Raw genomic sequence first — 19,832 nt, forward strand, 5'->3', positions numbered from 1 at the left:
CCAGAGGCCTTTCTACCTTGGAAACATGGTGCAGCAGGATCATGCTTTTACTCCGGGTTTTGTGTGAAAGGACAGATACGCTGTAAGTCAGAAATTCCCCTCCCTTTAATAAGCCCCTATTTCTGTGTAATGACTGTATCTCCTATTCAGCCTTTTGGGTTATTTTGCAGCTTGAGCTAATGGTGTCGTATTGCTGATGAGTGTGAATAGCGCCGTGTGCTTTAAATTACACAACACCCATTTAGTAAATTACCTGTGCGCTGGCTCCGCTGTTCTTTCACTTGCCTTAGTTCATCCCGGCAATCTTCACGGCCCCGTTGTATAATTACGGGGAGCGGAGCGCGTTAACCTTGTGTGCAGAGCCGGCGCTCTGTTAGCTCTCGTCTATAGACATACAATGCTGCGCTCCTGGACTGAGCCGCCGCCATTATCCGACTACTGCAGGAATTTGCAGAGACTAATAGTAATTCTTTCCTCTGCCGTTTCTGCCCAATTACAGCACTCGGTAAATGCAGCGTAATCTTCCCCGCCATTATCCTGCAAACAATGTGCCTTTATTTGTTTCTCTCCAGTACATTCGTGGGTCGCAGTGATTTTTTTTTGCAGGCGGCTTGTATTTGCGTTGCCTAATGTTACCCTGATGGACCGCAGCGTATTAGCAGCTCATAGGATATTATAATACTTTCCGGCTGGGGCATCACCGTCCGCGGTTGAAACCTTCCCGCTGAGAACGCTTTTCTCGCTCATTTAATATCCGCGGCTTAGTATATCTTTTCGGAGACTTCTACAAACACATCTCATCTTTTATGGGATTTTTCATATGGAGAAAATTGAGAGAATAACCCAGTTATACCGGAGAGCGGAGATGAAGAGCCAAGACACGAAATGTAAAAAAAGACAAAATTCTATTCTGAATGTTGTTCCGAGGCCACTGATCGTCTGCAGCTCCGACTCAGCGAGGGGCTTTCCGTCTACATGGCAGAGCCGCTGAGGTCACTGATCGTCTGCAGTGCTGATGTGAGATCCAACTCAGCGAGGGGCTTTTTACAGGCAGAGCCGCTGAGTTCACTGATCGTCAGCAGCGCTGACATGAGATCCAACTCAGCAATGGGCTTTCTGTTCACACGGGCAGAGCCGCTGAGGTCACTGATCGTCTGCAGCGCTGACTTGAGCTCTGACTCAGCAAGGGGCTTTCCGTCCACATGGCAGAGCCGCTGAGGTCCTTGATCGCCTGCAGCGCTGATGTGAGATCCAACTCAGCGAGGCGCTTTCTGTTCACACGGGCAGAGCCGCTGAGGTCACTGATCATCTGCAGCGCTGACTTGAGCTCTGACTCAGTCAGGGGCTTTCCTTCCACGTGGCAGAGCCGCTGAGGTCCCTGATCGCCTGCAGCGCAGATGTGAGATCCAACTCAGCGAGGGGCTTTCTACAGGCAGAGCCGCTGAGGTCACTGATCGTTAGCAGCGCTGACGTGAGATCCAACTCAGCGAGGGGCTTTCCGTCTACATGTCAGAGCCGCTGAGGTCACTGATCGCCTGCATCGCTGGCGAAGTGACATCCGCACTGCAGACGATGACAAACATCAGAGGAGTACCGTCCAGGGAAGTGTCCCACTGGTAGACCTAATATATATATTATATCCAGCTCAGTGTAGCGCTACTTGGTTGCTCTGTAGCGGCAGGATAGAACGGTGCCTTTTCCCTCTGTTCCATGGAACGTCTCGTGGCCTCGGCACACGCCGGCCATATTCTTCTTTTATTCTTCACAGCCGGCTAAATTTAAAGATAAAAAGAGCGAGGTCAGCGACTGCCAAGAGACGATCTGAGGAAGGAAATAATAATTTTTGCCAACTTTCTAACCTTTCATGTAAGAGGATTTCACTTCTCCGCTCGCACACGGCGTCTCCTTTCGGTCAACGTTGTCGGATGAATGACCCCCCCCCCCCCCAAATACGAATGCGATTGTTGATAAGAGACTTTCAGACGGACAATCTGCTTCATTCCTCCCAGCCCTTATCTTCTCGGCGCAGGATACGAGGGTTTCCAGATCGAGATGCCTTATGAAAGCTTTCTGTGTCCGCACAATCACACGTTATTATTTCCTTTTTCTTCTTTAATCCATTTTTATTACATTTTTTATGTGGTCTTATAGAGAATCCACCTTGTTTCAGATCATTGCCTTCCAACCTTCTCCTTCAACGTTCCCACCCCAACCCAGTGAATACATCCATTCAACCATTTATGAATTTTAGGATGGATGCCATTTTCTTCTCCATGGTGCGGCACTGAAGTTTGGCGACCAAACTCCTACTTAGGTTTTCATTCGCCTTCATCTCAGTCACTTGCACACTGTTTTAGAAGGTTCTTCGCAGGAGGTTGTTCCAAACATCTTGAAGAACCGACCCCAGATCTTCTGTGTATGAGGCTTGAGCAGATGGTTCTGTCTCTTTGTGTGACCCCAGAAAGACTGGATGATGTGAGATCAGGGCTCTATGGAGAACACATCTGTGTGATGGCCAATGTTCTGCAAGGAAACCCTGTGTCCTGTCATCATGTGGATAGGACACATACCACCTACCTGACCATTGTACAGAGCAATCATAGCAGCTCCTCTATCCGCAGGGTAATGCCCCTGCCGCATTGCCAAACTGCTCAGGAACGGTGGAGGAACAAGAAAAAGATTAAGGTGACGACTTGACTCCAAATTCCTCAGATCCCAATCCACTCAATCTTCTGTTGGCTGTGCTGGAATACGAGGCTTCAACAAGCAACGCAGAAGATCTGCTGCCATTGTCCTAGTGCCAGATACCACAGGACACCATCAGAGGTCTGGTTAAGTCCACGGCTCAGAGAGAGGGACCTACACAATATTAGGCAGGTGGTCTAATTCTATGGGTGATGTGTTGCTTTGGTGGCCACTGAATGCCTCTCGTGCTCTAAAGTGCAAAATGTATGTCCTTTACGGACTCAATATTCTTTTTCTAAGCCGTCGGGATTGCAGTGAAGTTGGGTCATGTGAACTGCGACTTGGTGCCATCACGGCGAGGGGGACTCAAGTCAATATTTTGGAAGCTAATCCAGGGTCTCAGACAAAAATTGAAAAAGGAAATATAAAGGAGGCCTTACTGATTGCATGGGGGATGGCCGCTCTATGGTGGTTATATATATCAGCATCTGTCCATGGGGCTGAAATTTTCCCTGACTTGTATAAATAACAAAGTACAATCAATCACTCGTATACACCTTCGGATCACTGAATGTATTCTCAGTGGATATAACTTATGGCCACCGCTTCTGTCTGATGCCTCATTAAAATCCAACATGCCCTATAGCTATTTTCCCCAACATGTGACACCTGGTGAAAGTCCGGACCCTCTCTTCCCCTCCATATACATATTGGATGGTCGGGTTTCGCCGATATTCATCTCAAGGGCTTCTTTTCATGTTCTATGGTCAGGAGCACTCCACTCCTCTTCTTCCTTGCCAGGAGGTGGTACGCACCTGAAGACTGACCATTTGGACCGTAGGTGCACCACTGGCCCAAATTATGCACTTTCCCACGCTACGAGCATGCTAAAAGTAGCGGATCCAGCCAGCGCTTCAAGCTCTATAGCAAGCATCTTGCCTAGGAAACCGGCCACCACTGGTGGCCAGCAACGTAAAGTATAGAATTAAATATCCCTCCATTCTTGGGAACGGAGAGGATTTTTAATAATGGGTAAATTTCAAAGTTGCTTATTTTTACGTATTGAAGAAGATGGGACTACACGGAGGACTCCTTCAGAGCTTTGGGATAGGACCTCACCTTACACACTACATAGAGGGCCTCGGATTATGGTGATCTACGTCTGCATTGCCTTCAACCCCAATAGTCCCCATTGATTCCAATCCATTGAATATTTGCTAGTGAAAGGGTTACTGCATTTTTCCCTTTTTTTTTTTTTTTTTCCCCCACTGGTGAAAAGTAATCTAGCGCTGACATTTGCGGTTGTCAGTACCACTTGAACATCAAAGGCCGGCTTCTGCTGTCATTTCTTTGTGGGCTCGATAAGTTATTTAGTGCCTGTGATGTGCCTTTCCGTCTTGCTTAGTAACTGCCTCGGATCTGCAAAAAAGGCTTTTGTGCCCGGCGCTGGCAGACTGAAAGGCTTTTTAGCAGGGAGGACGGAGGGGTGTCACGCGGAGGCTCACGCCGTGCCATGTTCAGCCATATTTAAAGGGACTGTCTTCTATCTCCAGCTAACAGCTGTGTAACATTAGCAGATGTGACAGGCTCCGCACGACCCTTTTTGAAGCTGATGAGTTTCCAGGTGAGATAAATGCATCGGATGTTTTTTTTTTTTTTATTTATATAGACTTTTTTTTATTTTTATGATTGATGTTTCACGCCGGAGACTGCAATAAGAGTCGCGTGAAAAGAGATTTTGTTTTTACACGGTATTGTCAGGGAGAGCAATTATGCAAATTGGGATGTGGAAAGGATCCTAATGGGCTTAGAGTCAAGGTGAATGAATGGCGATAGCGCGTCTTCATTCCAAGTCATTTCAGGATTTTTTTTTTTTTTTTTTAGGGTGGAAATAGTTGCAAGCGGAAGGCGGCCATAGACACTAGATTAATGGCCGATTGACTGTAACGTCTATTGCAATCTTCGTCTTGTTTGTTCAATGAGGGTCAGATTCAGGACCTTGATCGATTGCCCCTATAGGGCTACTGGGGGGGCTTTTTCCGGCCACCTAATAATGAATTGAGCGACTGTCAGGTATCCAACCTGTCACTACATTTTTGTAGTATGCTGAAAGTTCCCGTTCTGACGATCGGTACGGGTCCCAGAATCAAAAATGATCACCTCTCCTGTGGATACGTGATTGTTTTCACCGAACAGCACCTTTTAAGATTTTTTTTTTTAGACTGCTGATTTCTGGGTTCATGGATAGTCTGTGTCGATCGATCTCTGCAGTGTTATTGGTCATTATATGACTCGTGTCCTACATTTTTCTCCAGTTTTCCTCTCTGTGGGCTATAGTTCTAATTTTCATTTGTCTCTGAGCTAGTGGGTGTAGACTAGCTGCTATGCAGAAGAAGCCGCAGCATGGAGAACATGATACAGCAGTACTGAGCAGTGTGTCTGTGAATCCAGCTCTGGCGTGAGATAACACTTGCTAGAAAGTAGCAGCAAATTCTGTGTCTTCTTTCTTTCGTTCCTCTGGTTTTCTCCAGGCCTCTCGGTCCCTCCAAGGGGGGTGAAATGGCTCATAAGTGGAGAGAGAAGCAGTTTTCTCTAGTACTGTGCTTTATATACTCATTTGTACTATTGCTCCACACATGCAGCTTTTGTATAGGAACAGCATATTCTCCAGTCTTATATTTTGTGTTTTCTTTGTGCGGCTCATGGTTGTGTCTATATCTCTTCTGCAGTGGAGGGCGCTCTAGTTCTCTTAGCGGCACACAGAGCGTCTCGTTTTCTATCCACTCTCAGCGGACTATTCATTATTTTTTCCTACATACACCTTTTTATCATTTGTGACAAATTCCGACCTTGCGCCTTTTGTTTTTTTGCGTGCTCAGCTAATACAAGACGTGACATATATTTTGGGGGGGTTACGGAAGCGCCTGTGGTCGGGCCTCTCTGGGAGCCGTTTCTAAAGGTGCTTGGTTTTTTCGACAGGCGGCTGTATTTTTCTGGAATCCACCAGAAGCCTTGTCAAACACTGCGTTTTGCTGGCCGGAGAGCTGCGTTTACCCTAGCGTGTCTTTCCCTCTCGCCAAGGAAAGTACTGTAACACTGAGGCGTATATCAAACGTGTGACACACTGGTTGGTTTTAAAACCCGCTGAGCGCGTCCTCTTCATTATCCCCAGCTGCAGTGTTTTCAGGGAGGGAGGCAGTTTACTGAGCTACGAAGCTGAGAAACGAGAAAAAAAAGGGATTCGGATAAATATGTTTTTACTGAAGCATATTGCAGTTAAAAATATGTAATACATACAAGTTTGATCAATATTATTATTATTTTATTTGTCTGGATGCTTGTATCCCCTCCAGAGCTGCATTCAGAATTCTGCTATTCTCTTATCCTCTAGGACTTAACATCTTACTGTCGCATTCTGCTGGTTCATTTCTTCTACAGTATCCATTATGTTTTAGGTTTAAAGCCACCATCCGAACCCCCATACCTGAATACACCATTCCTGGTCTGATGTCTTCCGTTCTCCCTCCCCAAGAAAGGGGCTCTGCAGGACCCAGACAGGACAGGAGGTGCGCATGCTCAATTTCCGCTTCATTCATTGTCTGAGAAAGAAATTGTTTCTACAGTATCCATTATGTTTTAGGTTTAACAAGCCACAGTCCAACCTCCAAACCTAAATCCACCATTCCTGGTCTGGTGTCTTCCGTTCTTCCCCCCTGAAAAAGGGCCTCTGTAGGGCTCAGTCTAGACAAGAGAGGTGATGCGCTTGCTCCATCTGCGCTCCATTTATTGTCTGAGAAAGAAATTATTTCTACAGTATCCATTATGTTTTAGATTTAAATCCATGATTCTACTCCCAAACTTAAATACACCATTCCTGGTCTGGTGTCTTCCGTTCTCCCCCCGAGAAAGAGCCTCTGTAGGGCTCAGTCTAGACAGGAGAGGTGATTTCTCATGCTCTATCTCGGCTCCATTTATTGTCAGAGAATGAAATTATTTCTACAGTGTCCATTATGTTTTAGGTTTAAAGCCTCGATCCAACCCCCAAACCTAAATACACCATTCCTGATCTGGTGGCCTCCGTTCTTACCCCCCGAAAAAGGGTCTCTACAGGGCCTGGTCTAGACAGGAGAAGAGATGCGCATGCTCGATCGCGACTCCATTTCTTGTCAGAGAAAAATAATTTTTTTCTACAGTATCCATTATGTTTATGGTTTAAAGCCTCAATCCAATCCCCAAACCTAAATACACCATTCCTGGTCTAGTATCTTCCGTTCTGCACCACCGAGAAAGGGGCTCTGTCTAAACAGGAGAGAAGGGTGCGCATGCTCGATCTCCGCATGCTCGATCTCCGCATGCTCGTTCTCCGCATGCTCGTTCTCCGCATGCTCGTTCTCCGCATGCTCGTTCTCCGCATGCTCGTTCTCCGCATGCTCGTTCTCCGCACGCTCGTTCTCCGCACGCTCGTTCTCCGCACGCTCGTTCTCCGCACGCTCGTTCTCCGCACGCTCGTTCTCCGCACGCTCGTTCTCCGCACGCTCGTTCTCCGCACGCTCGTTCTCCGCACGCTCGTTCTCCGCATGCTCGATCTCCGCTCCATTCATTGTCAGAGAAAGAGGAGCTCAGTGCTGCATAATACATACAAAATGCATATAGATGGTGAGTTCCCCATTACTTTGTGTCTTCTACTCCAGTCGCATCAAGAGCTGCATTCAGAATTCTTCTCAGGCTCGCTGCTGCCCTCTGCAGCTTTAGTGGCACTATAGTTAATAATGTTTTGCTGTGTTGCGTTGTAGGAGGTGTAGTGTGTTTTTTGGGGACACAATGCTGCTTATAATAGTTTGCCTGCTCTGTGCATTTATAACTTTGCAGTGAATCATGTTGTCTCCTGCTCTATTCGGATCTGCAACATAATAGAAAAGCCTAATAACAATGTGCTCCATGCGGAGTAATGGCTGTCCGCTTACAGTCACTGGTGACGGGAATATGTAGCTGAAGTGTACAGCAGGAGTGGGGGCTGCGCACATCGGAGGAGGACATTGCTCTCTTGAAGATGCCAGGTTTAAATTATTCCGTCATCTGCCGTTCTATTACTAAAATAACAGAACACTTGTCTGGTTACAGGTTTATAAAAGTTTCCAGTGTTTACTGAAAAGTACAAGAAGCCCCAAAAGTACTAGATTATAAAGGATTCTGACTCACAAGGCAGCAGCTAAACATGTCCATAGGGGCAGTATTATAGTAGTTATATTCTTGTACATAGGAGCAGAATTATAGTAGTTATATTCTTGTACATAGGAGCAGAATTATAGTAGTTATATTCTTGTACATGGGGGCAGTATTATAGTAGTTATATTCTTGTATATAGGGGCAGTATTATAGTAGTTATATTCTTGTACATAGGGGGCAGTATTATAGTAGTTATATTCTTGTACATAGGGGCAGTATTATAGTAGTTATATTCTTGTACATAGGAGCAGTATTATAGTAGTTATATTCTTGTACATAGGGGGCAGTAATATAGTAGTTATATTCTTGTACATAGAGGGCAGTATTATAGTAGTTATATTCTTGTACATAGGGGGCAGTATTATAGTAGTTATATTCTTGTATATAGGGGGCAGTATTATAGTAGTTATATTCTTGTAGATAGGGGGCAGTATTATAGTAGTTATATTCTTGTACATAGGGGGCAGTATTATAGTAGTTATATTCTTGTACATAGGAGCAGAATTATAGTAGTTATATTCTTGTACATAGGAGCAGAATTATAGTAGTTATATTCTTGTACATGGGGGCAGTATTATAGTAGTTATATTCTTGTATATAGGGGCAGTATTATAGTAGTTATATTCTTGTACATAGGGGGCAGTATTATAGTAGTTATATTCTTGTACATAGGGGCAGTATTATAGTAGTTATATTCTTGTACATAGGAGCAGTATTATAGTAGTTATATTCTTGTACATAGGGGGCAGTAATATAGTAGTTATATTCTTGTACATAGAGGGCAGTATTATAGTAGTTATATTCTTGTACATAGGGGGCAGTATTATAGTAGTTATATTCTTGTATATAGGGGGCAGTATTATAGTAGTTATATTCTTGTAGATAGGGGGCAGTATTATAGTAGTTATATTCTTGTACATAGGGGGCAGTATTATAGTAGTTATATTCTTGTAGATAGGGGGCAGTATTATAGTAGTTATATTCTTGTAGATAGGGGGCAGTATTATAGTAGTTATATTCTTGTAGATAGGGGGCAGTATTATAGTAGTTATATTCTTGTACATAGGGGGCAGTATTATAGTAGTTATATTCTTGTAGATAGGGGGCAGTATTATAGTAGTTATATTCTTGTAGATAGGGGGCAGTATTATAGTAGTTATATTCTTGTACATAGGGGGCTGTATTATAGTAGTTATATTCTTGTACATAGGAGCAGTATTATAGTAGTTAGATTCTTGTACATAGGGGGCAGTATTATAGTAGTTAGATTCTTGTACATAGGGGGCAGTATTATAGTAGTTATATTCTTGTATATAGGGGCAGTATTATAGTAGTTATATTCTTGTATATAGGGGCAGTATTATAGTAGTTATATTCTTGGACATAGGGGCAGTATTATAGTAGTTATGTTCTTGTACATAGGAGCAGTATTATAGTAGTTATATTCTTGTACATAGGGGGCAGTATTATAGTAGTTATATTCTTGTACATAGGAGCAGTATTATAGTAGTTAGATTCTTGTACATAGGAACAGTATTATAGTAGTTATATTCTTGTACATAGGAGCAGTATTATAGTAGTTATATTCTTGTATATAGGGGCAGTATTATAGTAGTTATATTCTTGGACATAGGGGCAGTATTATAGTAGTTATATTCTTGTATATAGGGGCAGTATTATAGTAGTTATATTCTTGGACATAGGGGCAGTATTATAGTAGTTATGTTCTTGTACATAGGAGCAGTATTATAGTAGTTATATTCTTGTACATAGGGGGCAGTATTATAGTAGTTATATTCTTGTACATAGGAGCAGTATTATAGTAGTTAGATTCTTGTACATAGGAACAGTATTATAGTAGTTATATTCTTGTACATAGGAGCAGTATTATAGTAGTTATATTCTTGTATATAGGGGCAGTATTATAGTAGTTATATTCTTGGACATAGGGGCAGTATTATAGTAGTTATGTTCTTGTACATAGGGGCAGTATTATAGTAGTTATATTCTTGTACATAGGGGGCAGTATTATAGTAGTTATATTCTTGTACATAGGGGCAGTATTATAGTAGTTATATTCTTGTACATAGGAGCAGTATTATAGTAGTTATATTCTTGTACATAGGAGCAGTATTATAGTAGTTATATTCTTGCTCACAGGGGCAGTATTATAGTAGTTATATTCTTGTATATAGGGGCAGTATTATAGTAGTTATATTCTTGTACATAGGGGCAGTATTATAGTAGTTATATTCTTGTACATAGGGGCAGTATTATAGTAGTTATATTCTTGTACATAGGGGGCAGTAATATAGTAGTTATATTCTTGTACATAGGGGGCAGTATTATAGTAGTTATATTCTTGTACATAGGGAGCAGTATTATAGTAGTTATATTCTTGTACATAGGGGCAGTATTATAGTAGTTATATTCTTGTACATAGGAGCAGTATTATAGTAGTTATATTCTGGAATATAGGGGTAGTATTATAGTAGTTATATTCTTGTACATAGGAGCAGTATTATAGTAGTTATATTCTTGTATATAGGGGCAGTATTATAGTAGTTATATTCTTGTACATAGGAGCAGTATTATAGTAGTTATATTCTTGTACATAGGGGGCAGTAATATAGTAGTTATATTCTTGTACATAGGGGGCAGTATTATAGTAGTTATATTCTTGTACATAGGGAGCAGTATTATAGTAGTTATATTCTTGTACATAGGGGCAGTATTATAGTAGTTATATTCTTGTACATAGGGGGCAGTATTATAGTAGTTATATTCTTGTACATAGGGGGCAGTATTATAGTAGTTATATTCTTGTACAGGCATGAGAGCTGTGCAGTCTGAGGAAGATCCTGTCATACCTGTATAATAGTAAATATCACAAAAATCATGTTCCCTAATAAAGATAATGTGGCCAACCCTGATAACTCATTCTGAGACAAAAGGTGCAACATTTTAAATGAAACCCAATAGAATTTTTTTTTTTTTTTAACCCAATTTACATGCACGTAGGTAAGGGAAGAAAAAAACATCCCAAACCGTGTAGAACCCTTTAATACATTCAGATCAAGAAAACGTCATGCAATAGCATATAATTTTTGCGCATGGAATATTTTATTTACGTGATTCCGGATAATTATCAGAATACCACAAAATAGCGACGTTATTTTCTCCACCACTTTCCAGCTATTTGTCACTTTTCTCCTCACGAATCATAAACACATTGGACCCTTGAACGTTTCCATCTCTTATGGTTAAATGCAGACATTTGTGTCCTGTAATGAAGGATGAGGATCTCGCCGTTGCGTTTCATGGCGGCACCTGCGCGGCCTCGCTAGGGATTTGGCGCCGTCTTCCGTTTTGTGCGGATTACCAGCGGAAGCAGCTGCACCTATAAGCGAGCGAAGCAAGAACGCAGGCTCATTATATAGTTGTATGGATCGACGAGACATTAGCACAGTGTGAACCCTCCTCCATTAATTAATCCCAACATTTTCCCTTTGATTTGGCGCTGGCTTCCTAATTCCTGCCCTTCTTTTTCTCTGCTGGGTTGTCAGATTTAATTATTGGGCATGTTTGGACCTTTTTTTTAATCATTATTGGGTATGGGCACATTTACTAGACTTAAAGGGGTATTATCATCTCCAAGATCCTATCCCAATATGTAGTAGGTGTAGTAATAATAATAATATTAGCAAACACCTCCAATTAGTAATTTAGTATAGTTGTTCTGATTCACTGTCACTTACCGCATGTGCAGGGCATTGCAGTAACTTGGTTATCTATGGTTATGACCACTCATACATATAGTGACAGTTAGTGGTAGTAACCATGGATACCGAACTGTCACTATATGTATGAGTGGTCATAACCATGGATACCTAAGTTACTGCAATGCCCTGCACATGGAGTAAGTGACAGTGAATCAGAAGAACTATACTACATTACTAATTGGAGGTGTTTGCTAATATTATTATTTATTATTATTATTATTATTATTATTATTACACCTACTACATATTGGGATATGATCTTGGAGATGAGAATACTCCTTTAACACTTGAGGTTGCAGCAGTAGTTTGGTTCTGGAAGACTCCTTTAATAAAACACTGGCCAATCTGTTCGGTGACCACTTATTAAGAAATACGGCAGCGCTGGGTTACGGCGGCAGCGGCTTGTGGGACCGTGATCACAAAACCTGATTTTTGCTAGAAAGTCATGCATTCTTGGCGGGACTTTAGGGTTACTTTTTGCGCCCTTTTTGACAACTTGCATTTCGAAAAATCACTCATTAAATAAAAAGGGCAGCCCCGGATACTTACTCTTTTAAGACTGGAAAATCCCTTTATCGTACCCTCAAGTCCTCTAATGAAAGGGTCACCCACCCTAAAAGCAAAATTGCTTGGCAATTTTCAGAGCTCTTATTCCTCCTCCCTGTTCAGATTGTGGTCCCCTCGCGGACCGCTGTCGAGATAGATGAAGCCCCCTTAATAGTAGACTGAGATCTGTTCGTGCGCGGCCACCTTGCCACTGAAAGCAGTTGGATACCACACCGGTTCCTCAGTGCGAAACGGGGCCACCATTCTTGATTCCAATTCTTGCACGTGGTGGTTACTGTAGGGAAGGGGCGGTGGAGCTGCGATATCCTCTACGCTGAATCTCCACCCAACGACCACTTTATTCCGAAAGTGCAATGATTTTTGGTCACTCTATTCCACTGCTCAAAATCATCTTGGACTTTTTTTTTTTTTTTTACATACATGTGTCACGGGCCAAGTACAGACTCTGATGCATGGTTCCTTGACCCAAACTCTATGCTTATAAGGCTGTTGATACCATAGCGGGTGACCAGTCTGGGCATCACAGATGTATGAATCTAGCTAAACCTGACCTTATAGCATACAGGTCAAACTCTGGTCCGTGGGCCAAATTTGGCCTGCAGGGTGATTATATTTGACCCGTGACGCTGGCATAGCTCACCCCCCACCCCCCGGCATTGCACCTTCAACTGTATCAACATCCTGACTGGAGCAGTGGGGGACTGGGATAGACTTATTTTACATTTTTTTCTTAATGTGAGCCCATAATACTGTATGGAGGACTATGTGGTGCCCATAATACTGTATGGAGGACTATGTGGTGCCCATAATACTGTATGGAGGACTATGTGGTGCCCATAATACTGTATGGAGGACTATGTGGTGCCCATAATACTGTATGGAGGACTATGTGGTGCCCATAATACTGTATGGAGGACTATGTGGTGCCCATAATACTGTATGGAGGACTATGTGGTGCCCATAATACTGTATGGAGGACTATGTGGTGCCCATAATACTGTATGGAGGACTATGTGGTGCCCATAATACTGTATGGAGGACTATGTGGTGCCCATAATACTGTATGGAGGACTATGTGGTGCCCATAATACTGTATGGAGGACTATGTGGTGCCCATAATACTGTATGGAGGACTATGTGGTGCCCATAATACTGTATGGAGGACTATGTGGTGCCCATAATACTGTATGGAGGACTATGTGGTGCCCATAATACTGTATGGAGGACTATGTGGTGCCCATAATACTGTATGGAGGACTATGTGGTGCCCATAATACTGTATGGAGGACTATGTGGTGCCCATAATACTGTATGGAGGACTATGTGGGGCCCATAATACTGTATGGAGGACTATGTGGGGCCCATAATACTGTATGGAGGACTATGTGGGGCCCATAATACTGTATGGAGGACTATGTGGGGCCCATTATTCTGTATGGCGGACTATGTGGGGCCATTATTCTGTATGGCGGACTATGTAGGGCCCATAATACTGTATGGAGGACTATGTGGGGCCATTATACTGTATGGAGGACTATGTGGGGCCCATAATACTGTATGGAGGACTATGTGGGGCCCATAATACTGTATGGAGGACCGTGTGGGGCCCATAATACTGTATGGAGGACCGTGTGGGGCCCATAATACTGTATGGAGGACCGTGTGGGGCCCATTATACTGTATGGAGGACCGTGTGGGGCCCATTATACTGTATGGAGGACCGTGTGGGGCCCATTATTCTGTAAGGAATAAGTATAATAAGCAATTGTAGACATGTTTGCCATAAATATTAAGGCTGGCCTTGTATGTGTTTGAGTTTGACATCCCTGCCTTCTAGTGTTAACGTTGTATTCCCGCTTTGGACGTTTTTGGCATATCTGGAGTCCCCCGGCAGGTGCCGCATGAACGTAGACGTTTCAGAAACAGAAAAGTAAGCGATCCCGAAAAAACGGGTCTCGATCCATCCTGTGGTTGCCGTATTATCCAAAACGGAAATATCCCTTTAAACCCGATTGCATCTCATGTCCATTATTATTCTAGACTTTGCCGGCTGGAGATCGGACTGAACTTTTTTTAAATTTTTTTTTAAATAATGGCCATGGTAATTCTTCTGCTGCGGAAAAAGCAAATCACATTTGCAAAATGGTCAGTGATATTTGAAAATTATTATTTTTTTGTTTCATTGAAAACTCCACGCTGATCCGGGTGAAATCGTTTTAAAAGGTAAGTAGTATCCATGGTGACCGGCGGACTGAAATAATACGTTAAGTGTAACGCGCCATTCCTATTAGTCCCTGCCTCGGGAATGATTAATGACGGCTCTAATGAAAGCATGTTTTCTTCTCGCTGACGGTTATTAGGGATCTAATGAAAACAAGTTAGACAGCTGACCGGAGGCCGGCCACCGGCAGAACGTCGCTTTCTTGATGGATCAGGACCTTGAATTAATCCCCCCAAACCAGCAGAAATGCCGCGTTTTTTTGCATGGTTTTCGAAAGGACTCAGAAGCTAAATAATCACATTATTGGCTCGAGCGTGGCCGAAAAAAATCGGAGGCATCTATTGGGCTTTCTCTACCGTAGAGCGAACTCTATGTTTGATTTTTGGTGACCTGTTACCGCAAATGTCACATTTCCATAAAGATTATAGCTGATCGCTGGGATCTTAGCACTTAAGAAAACGTGCCATTTCCCTGCAGTGCCTCCACAGGTAAATTGAGGTACTGCATAACTGAACACACAGGATTGACCTAGTAATGCAGTAGTGGTTGGATCTGTTGCACTGATCCAATGGTGCCCCCTCTGGTCCTGTTTATGGGGTATTTGGAAAATGAGTTTTTTTTTTTTAAGTTTTTACCCACTCACTCAAGAAATGTTGAATGGATCATTAGTTCTGCATAACTGAGTTGTTTTATAAAGTTATGCCGACTTAATACTTCCGCCGAGTATGGTCTGCTGTGTCCGGAGCGGCTGCGTGTCTTTTAACCCAAACTCCTGGCCTATAGGACTAGGCATACTTGTAGCCGATCCACACGCGAACCATGAATATCTGACACGTGAAACCGGTTTTAAAGGTATATTTCTATCTCCTATTGCTAGGCTATACCATCATGTCATCAACAATGGTCCGACCTCTAAAGTCCCATCAATCTTGCTAACTTTTTTTTTTGGACAGCAACGCTCTTGCCCACGTAGCTCTGCACAGAACTTGTTCTGTATTCACGAGTGCTTTTGTTTTGCTGGCAGACAGTGCGCTCCCGGCGGCAGACAGTGCGCTCCCGGCGGCAGACAGTGCGCTCCCGACGCATGATTGTGCTCCTTTCCAAGCTGCTAGCAGAAGTCACTTTTGCCTCCGCATAATGGGAGAAGTTCAGGTTCCCAAACCTCCTCAAAAAACTGTGGTTTCCTCTCCAAATACTCCGTGTTCACATAGCCAAAAGGAGTATTTCTGATTCTGCAGGTTTCTAAAATTCTTCATGCAGAAGTTACTCTAAAAACCTGATCCAAGAGTGAGAATAGATACATAATGTCATGTAATTTATACTGTTTTTTTTTAATTTTTATTTTGCAGGGAGAGTTTTCCCAATTATCTGAGTTTTCCAGTTTATCCCCAATCCCTGGATTTACCAAATGGCTCCTTGGTGCTTTCAACTCACAAACAAAAGAATTGGGAAGGACGGAGCTCTTCTTGGAATCTGAGTGTAAGGAGATATCTGATATCACGGAGGCACCGGCTGTCGAGACCCTGAAACGTCTCTTCACCAGCAATGAGTGGATGAAGTCCGAGAGACTGGTGAAGGTGCTGGAGGCTCCACTGATGAGGCTCTGCGCCTGGTACTTGTATGGAGAGAAGCATCGTGGTTTCGCCTTAAACCCTGTAGCAAATTTCCACTTACAAAATGGCGCTGTCTTATGGCGACTGAACTGGATGGCCGATACAAGTCCACGGGGCGCTGCGTCCTCCTGTGGCATGATGGTCAACTACCGCTACTTCTTAGAGGACACGTCTGTGAACAGCGCTAGATACCTCCGCGTGAAGCACATCGAGGCCTCCGAGCAAGTGCTCAACTTGGTTTCTCAATTCAGAAAGGACAGCAAGTTGTAGATCGGACCGGTCCGCAGCGAAGGGCAGGAGCCAAGACCGGTTGAGCTCAGTACCAAGTACTGTCCACTTAGTGGCTGGTTATGTGTTTTGCCAAATGATGAGGCCTTGGCTCGTGACCGATGAACCAGAGCCATTTTAAGGAGATGATTTCACTTGCTCATTGGTGACTTTGTCCATTTTTTATGTAAATTATTGCAATCATTAAGGTTCTGCAGGATTAGCAAAACATAGCCTCTTTCCTCCAAAAAGAGCGCCGCACATGTCGACAGGTTGTGTCTGGTATTGCAGCTCGACTCTTGTTAAACCCTGATGGTTTATTAACAAAAAAAAACCTGTTCTTTGCTCATCTTCCCCAGATCCTACACTTTGTCTGAGCCCTCTGCTCAAATTAACGGCAGGAGCCAATGGGCTGCAGCAGTAACAGACATTGGCGCTGGACTTGGGGAGGGTGAGTAAAGCACAGTTTGATTTGACGGAAGACAGGGATGGTGCCGAACTGGAATATCGCACACAACTTGTGGAGAGGAGTGACTGTTTCCGGAAGAAAGCAGCCATGTTTTTTGTTTAGGATTGGAAAAAAAAAAAAAACTTTTAATTTATTAGTTGACATTAAAGTGATCAATGTCAATTTACTTGCAGCTTAAAGGGGTTGTCCACTACTAGGACAACCCCTTCTTGAGCTAAATGTTTGGCCGAGATAAAAGAAAAAAAAACTATACTTTCCTCCCATGCAGGCGCCATTCCGGCGGTAACGGCACTCGCGGTATCGGGGCTCTGGTACGGTGGAATGACACGTGGTGCCCGGACCCCAAAACAGCGCCGGCGTCACTGTCCCCGCCTCCTGTCGAATTGAACATGAAGAGGAAGTCCAGGCTGTAGCTGATCTCTGACTTCCTCTACAATTCGACAGGAGGCGGGGACAGTGACACCAGCGCTGATTGGCTACCGGGCACCACTTTGGCTACCGGGCACCACGTGTCATTCCCGATACCGTGAGTGGCATCACCGATGTAATGGCGCGGGCATGGGAGGAGAGTATAGTTTTTTTTTTTTTTTATTGGGGTCAAACATTTAGTTCAAAAGGGGTTGTCCTAGTAGTGGACAACCCCTTTAAGTTATGTCTTCCCAACGGTTGTGTTGTACGGCAGATGCTAGAAATGTGAAGGATTTTTTTCTGCAGATTTGCACGTGGAAAGTTTGCAGGGGACTACAGTGCTGGCCATGTGAACAGATCTCCACCCCCCCATCACCAGAGACGGGACCTGCAGCTATGAGACCCTTATGGTGCACCCTATGGATAATGCCATAAATGTCCCAGATCAGAGCGGCCCTTTAACTCTAGCTCCAGCATTGGTCCCATTACAGGTCTCACCCTGCTATCTGTTTTTATTTTATATTGATAATCTACTTGTAAATTAAAGGGGAGGGGGTCACTGCTTTGGACAGTCCCTACTGATTAGGAGGGTCCCTTACTTTGTGATCAGCTGATTGTTGGATCTGTACACAACCTGTCACTATGGGCCTGATTCATTTTTGCATTTGTGCATTTTGCTGTTTTTGCCTGTCTCTTCCACTTGCGCCTTATTTTTCTCTTTAATTTGCACTTATTTAAAAGTCTGTTTTTTTCCATTCACATTTTGCTTTATGTACTCCAGTCCCTGGAGTGATTTAATGCACTCCTGAATTGTTAGTTTTGTTGCAATTTTTGTGACATTTTAACAGACCATTATATATAATATTAATAATCATTTTTTTGCACAAATTTGTCAGGTGCTTTATGCTGCCCAGTTTGCGAGCTCCATGAATCCTACCAAACTGCTATGGTACAAGCAGGATCTACTATCCTTGGAAATGCTCCAGCATTTCAGAGACTATATACTTTAAAGAGCCGACTTGGAACCATAGCCCTTGGCCGGCTTCTCCCAGCGCTGCTAGAGATGATTGACAGGTCTCTCGTTTTGGAAGAGACCTGTCAATCACCTGCAGTGGCACTGGGAATAGCTGGACTAGTCGTATTATTCTTGGGCGGATTATTATATTACATTTTTCTTCAATGCCAGCATATAATACACCAAGTTGATGTCGTGTAGCAATGATCTGATTCATGCTGCCCGTGGTAAATCGGGTTGCAGGTTCACGTAAAGCAAAAAAAAAAAAATAGCATTTTTGATTTTGCACCATTTTGAAGAATTTGGCGCCAAAAAAGTCAGCAAATAAAACAAGGTAGTGTAATCATCGGCATGGGCTCCTTCAGAGGCTCCGCTTTGAATGCAGCTCTGGCTGTGACTGGAGTGTAAACAAAATAAAAGTGACTGTAAAACTGCTAAACTTTATATGGCGATCTCGAATGGGGTTTTAGTTTATTTGCACACCCAATGCTTCACCTATAAGATGCTTGCATGCTTAAAGGGGTGGTTCACTTTAAATGATCGCCTGTCCAGCAGATGCTTACCTCAATGATCTTTCCTGCAGGAAAAACAAAGAATTACATGCCGTCCATTTAAATCACTGGCAAGGGGAAGGAGAGTCCTAAATGAGGGATGAACCAATTTACCTAAGACGACATAAAAAAGGGGGGTCAGTAAGTGCCAAAATTCCAGAAACTAGTTTCTCAAAGTTTTTCTTTGCTGTTAAAACTTCATATTGACTTTTTATTTTCTCCTCCTTTGGTGTCAACAATTGGGTTTTAAATGCTTCCTACTTACGCTGTGCATATCTAACGCTCAATTACTAAGGACTGCCAGGAGCGGACTTCTAAAAAAGCTGACGTCAGCGAGGAATAAGATAACAGTCTATCGCTTCCTGCATTATCCGGCAATCAATATGGCCCTTCATCCGCCGCGGATCAAAAGGACATCCGCCGCGGATCAAAAGGACATCCGCCGCGGATCAAAAGGACATCCGCCGCGGATCAAAAGGACATCCGCCGCGGATCAAAAGGACATCCGCCGCGGATCAAAAGGACATCCGCCGCGGATCAAAAGGACATCCGCCGCGGATCAAAAGGACATCCGCCGCGGATCAAGAGGACATCCGCCGCGGATCAAGAGGACATCCGCCGCAGATCAAAAGGACATCCGCAAACAGCGACCAGCACAGATGGAAGTTCTCCCAGATGAAAGACTCCCGCTAATCCGCTGCTGCCTGATGGGTTACATCGTGCTGTCTGTCAAACTTTGTGTTGCACAAACTTTTTATTTGAATTTTTGTTTTTTTTAGCAAAGAAAAATAAATAAAAAAAAAGTAAATTTGGTGCCGACATTGACTGTAGTAAATGGAGATTTGAAGGGCTGATGTAAGGGATTTTCCAGAAATGGCTCCACCCTTGTACATAAGTCTATGTCTGGTATTGAATAGGGATGAGCTGCAATGCCAGACACAGCCTATGAGAAAGGGTGGCGCTGGTTTTTTTTTTTTTTTTTTTCCTTTTAACTACTCTGTTAACCGCCTACATCTCATTTACAGTAG

At 43.4% G+C, this 19,832-nt stretch overlaps 1 protein-coding gene across 1 annotated transcript in view; it reads left to right on the forward strand.

The window, feature by feature from the left end:
- Positions 1-19,625, forward strand: part of MLYCD (malonyl-CoA decarboxylase) — a 42,247-nt gene extending 22,622 nt beyond the window's left edge. The window contains exon 5 of the mRNA XM_073659780.1: positions 15,831-19,625. Within this exon, the coding sequence (XP_073515881.1) occupies positions 15,831-16,364 (534 nt within the window). The 3' untranslated portion in view covers positions 16,365-19,625. The remainder of the gene's footprint in view (positions 1-15,830) is intronic.
- The last annotated feature ends 207 nt before the right edge of the window (positions 19,626-19,832 follow it).

The sequence above is a fragment of the Phyllobates terribilis genome, unplaced genomic scaffold, assembly GCF_046119375.1.
Source record: "Phyllobates terribilis strain yellow unplaced genomic scaffold, ASM4611937v1 Scaffold_14__1_contigs__length_39327217, whole genome shotgun sequence".
NCBI classification, from domain to species: domain Eukaryota; kingdom Metazoa; phylum Chordata; class Amphibia; order Anura; family Dendrobatidae; genus Phyllobates; species Phyllobates terribilis.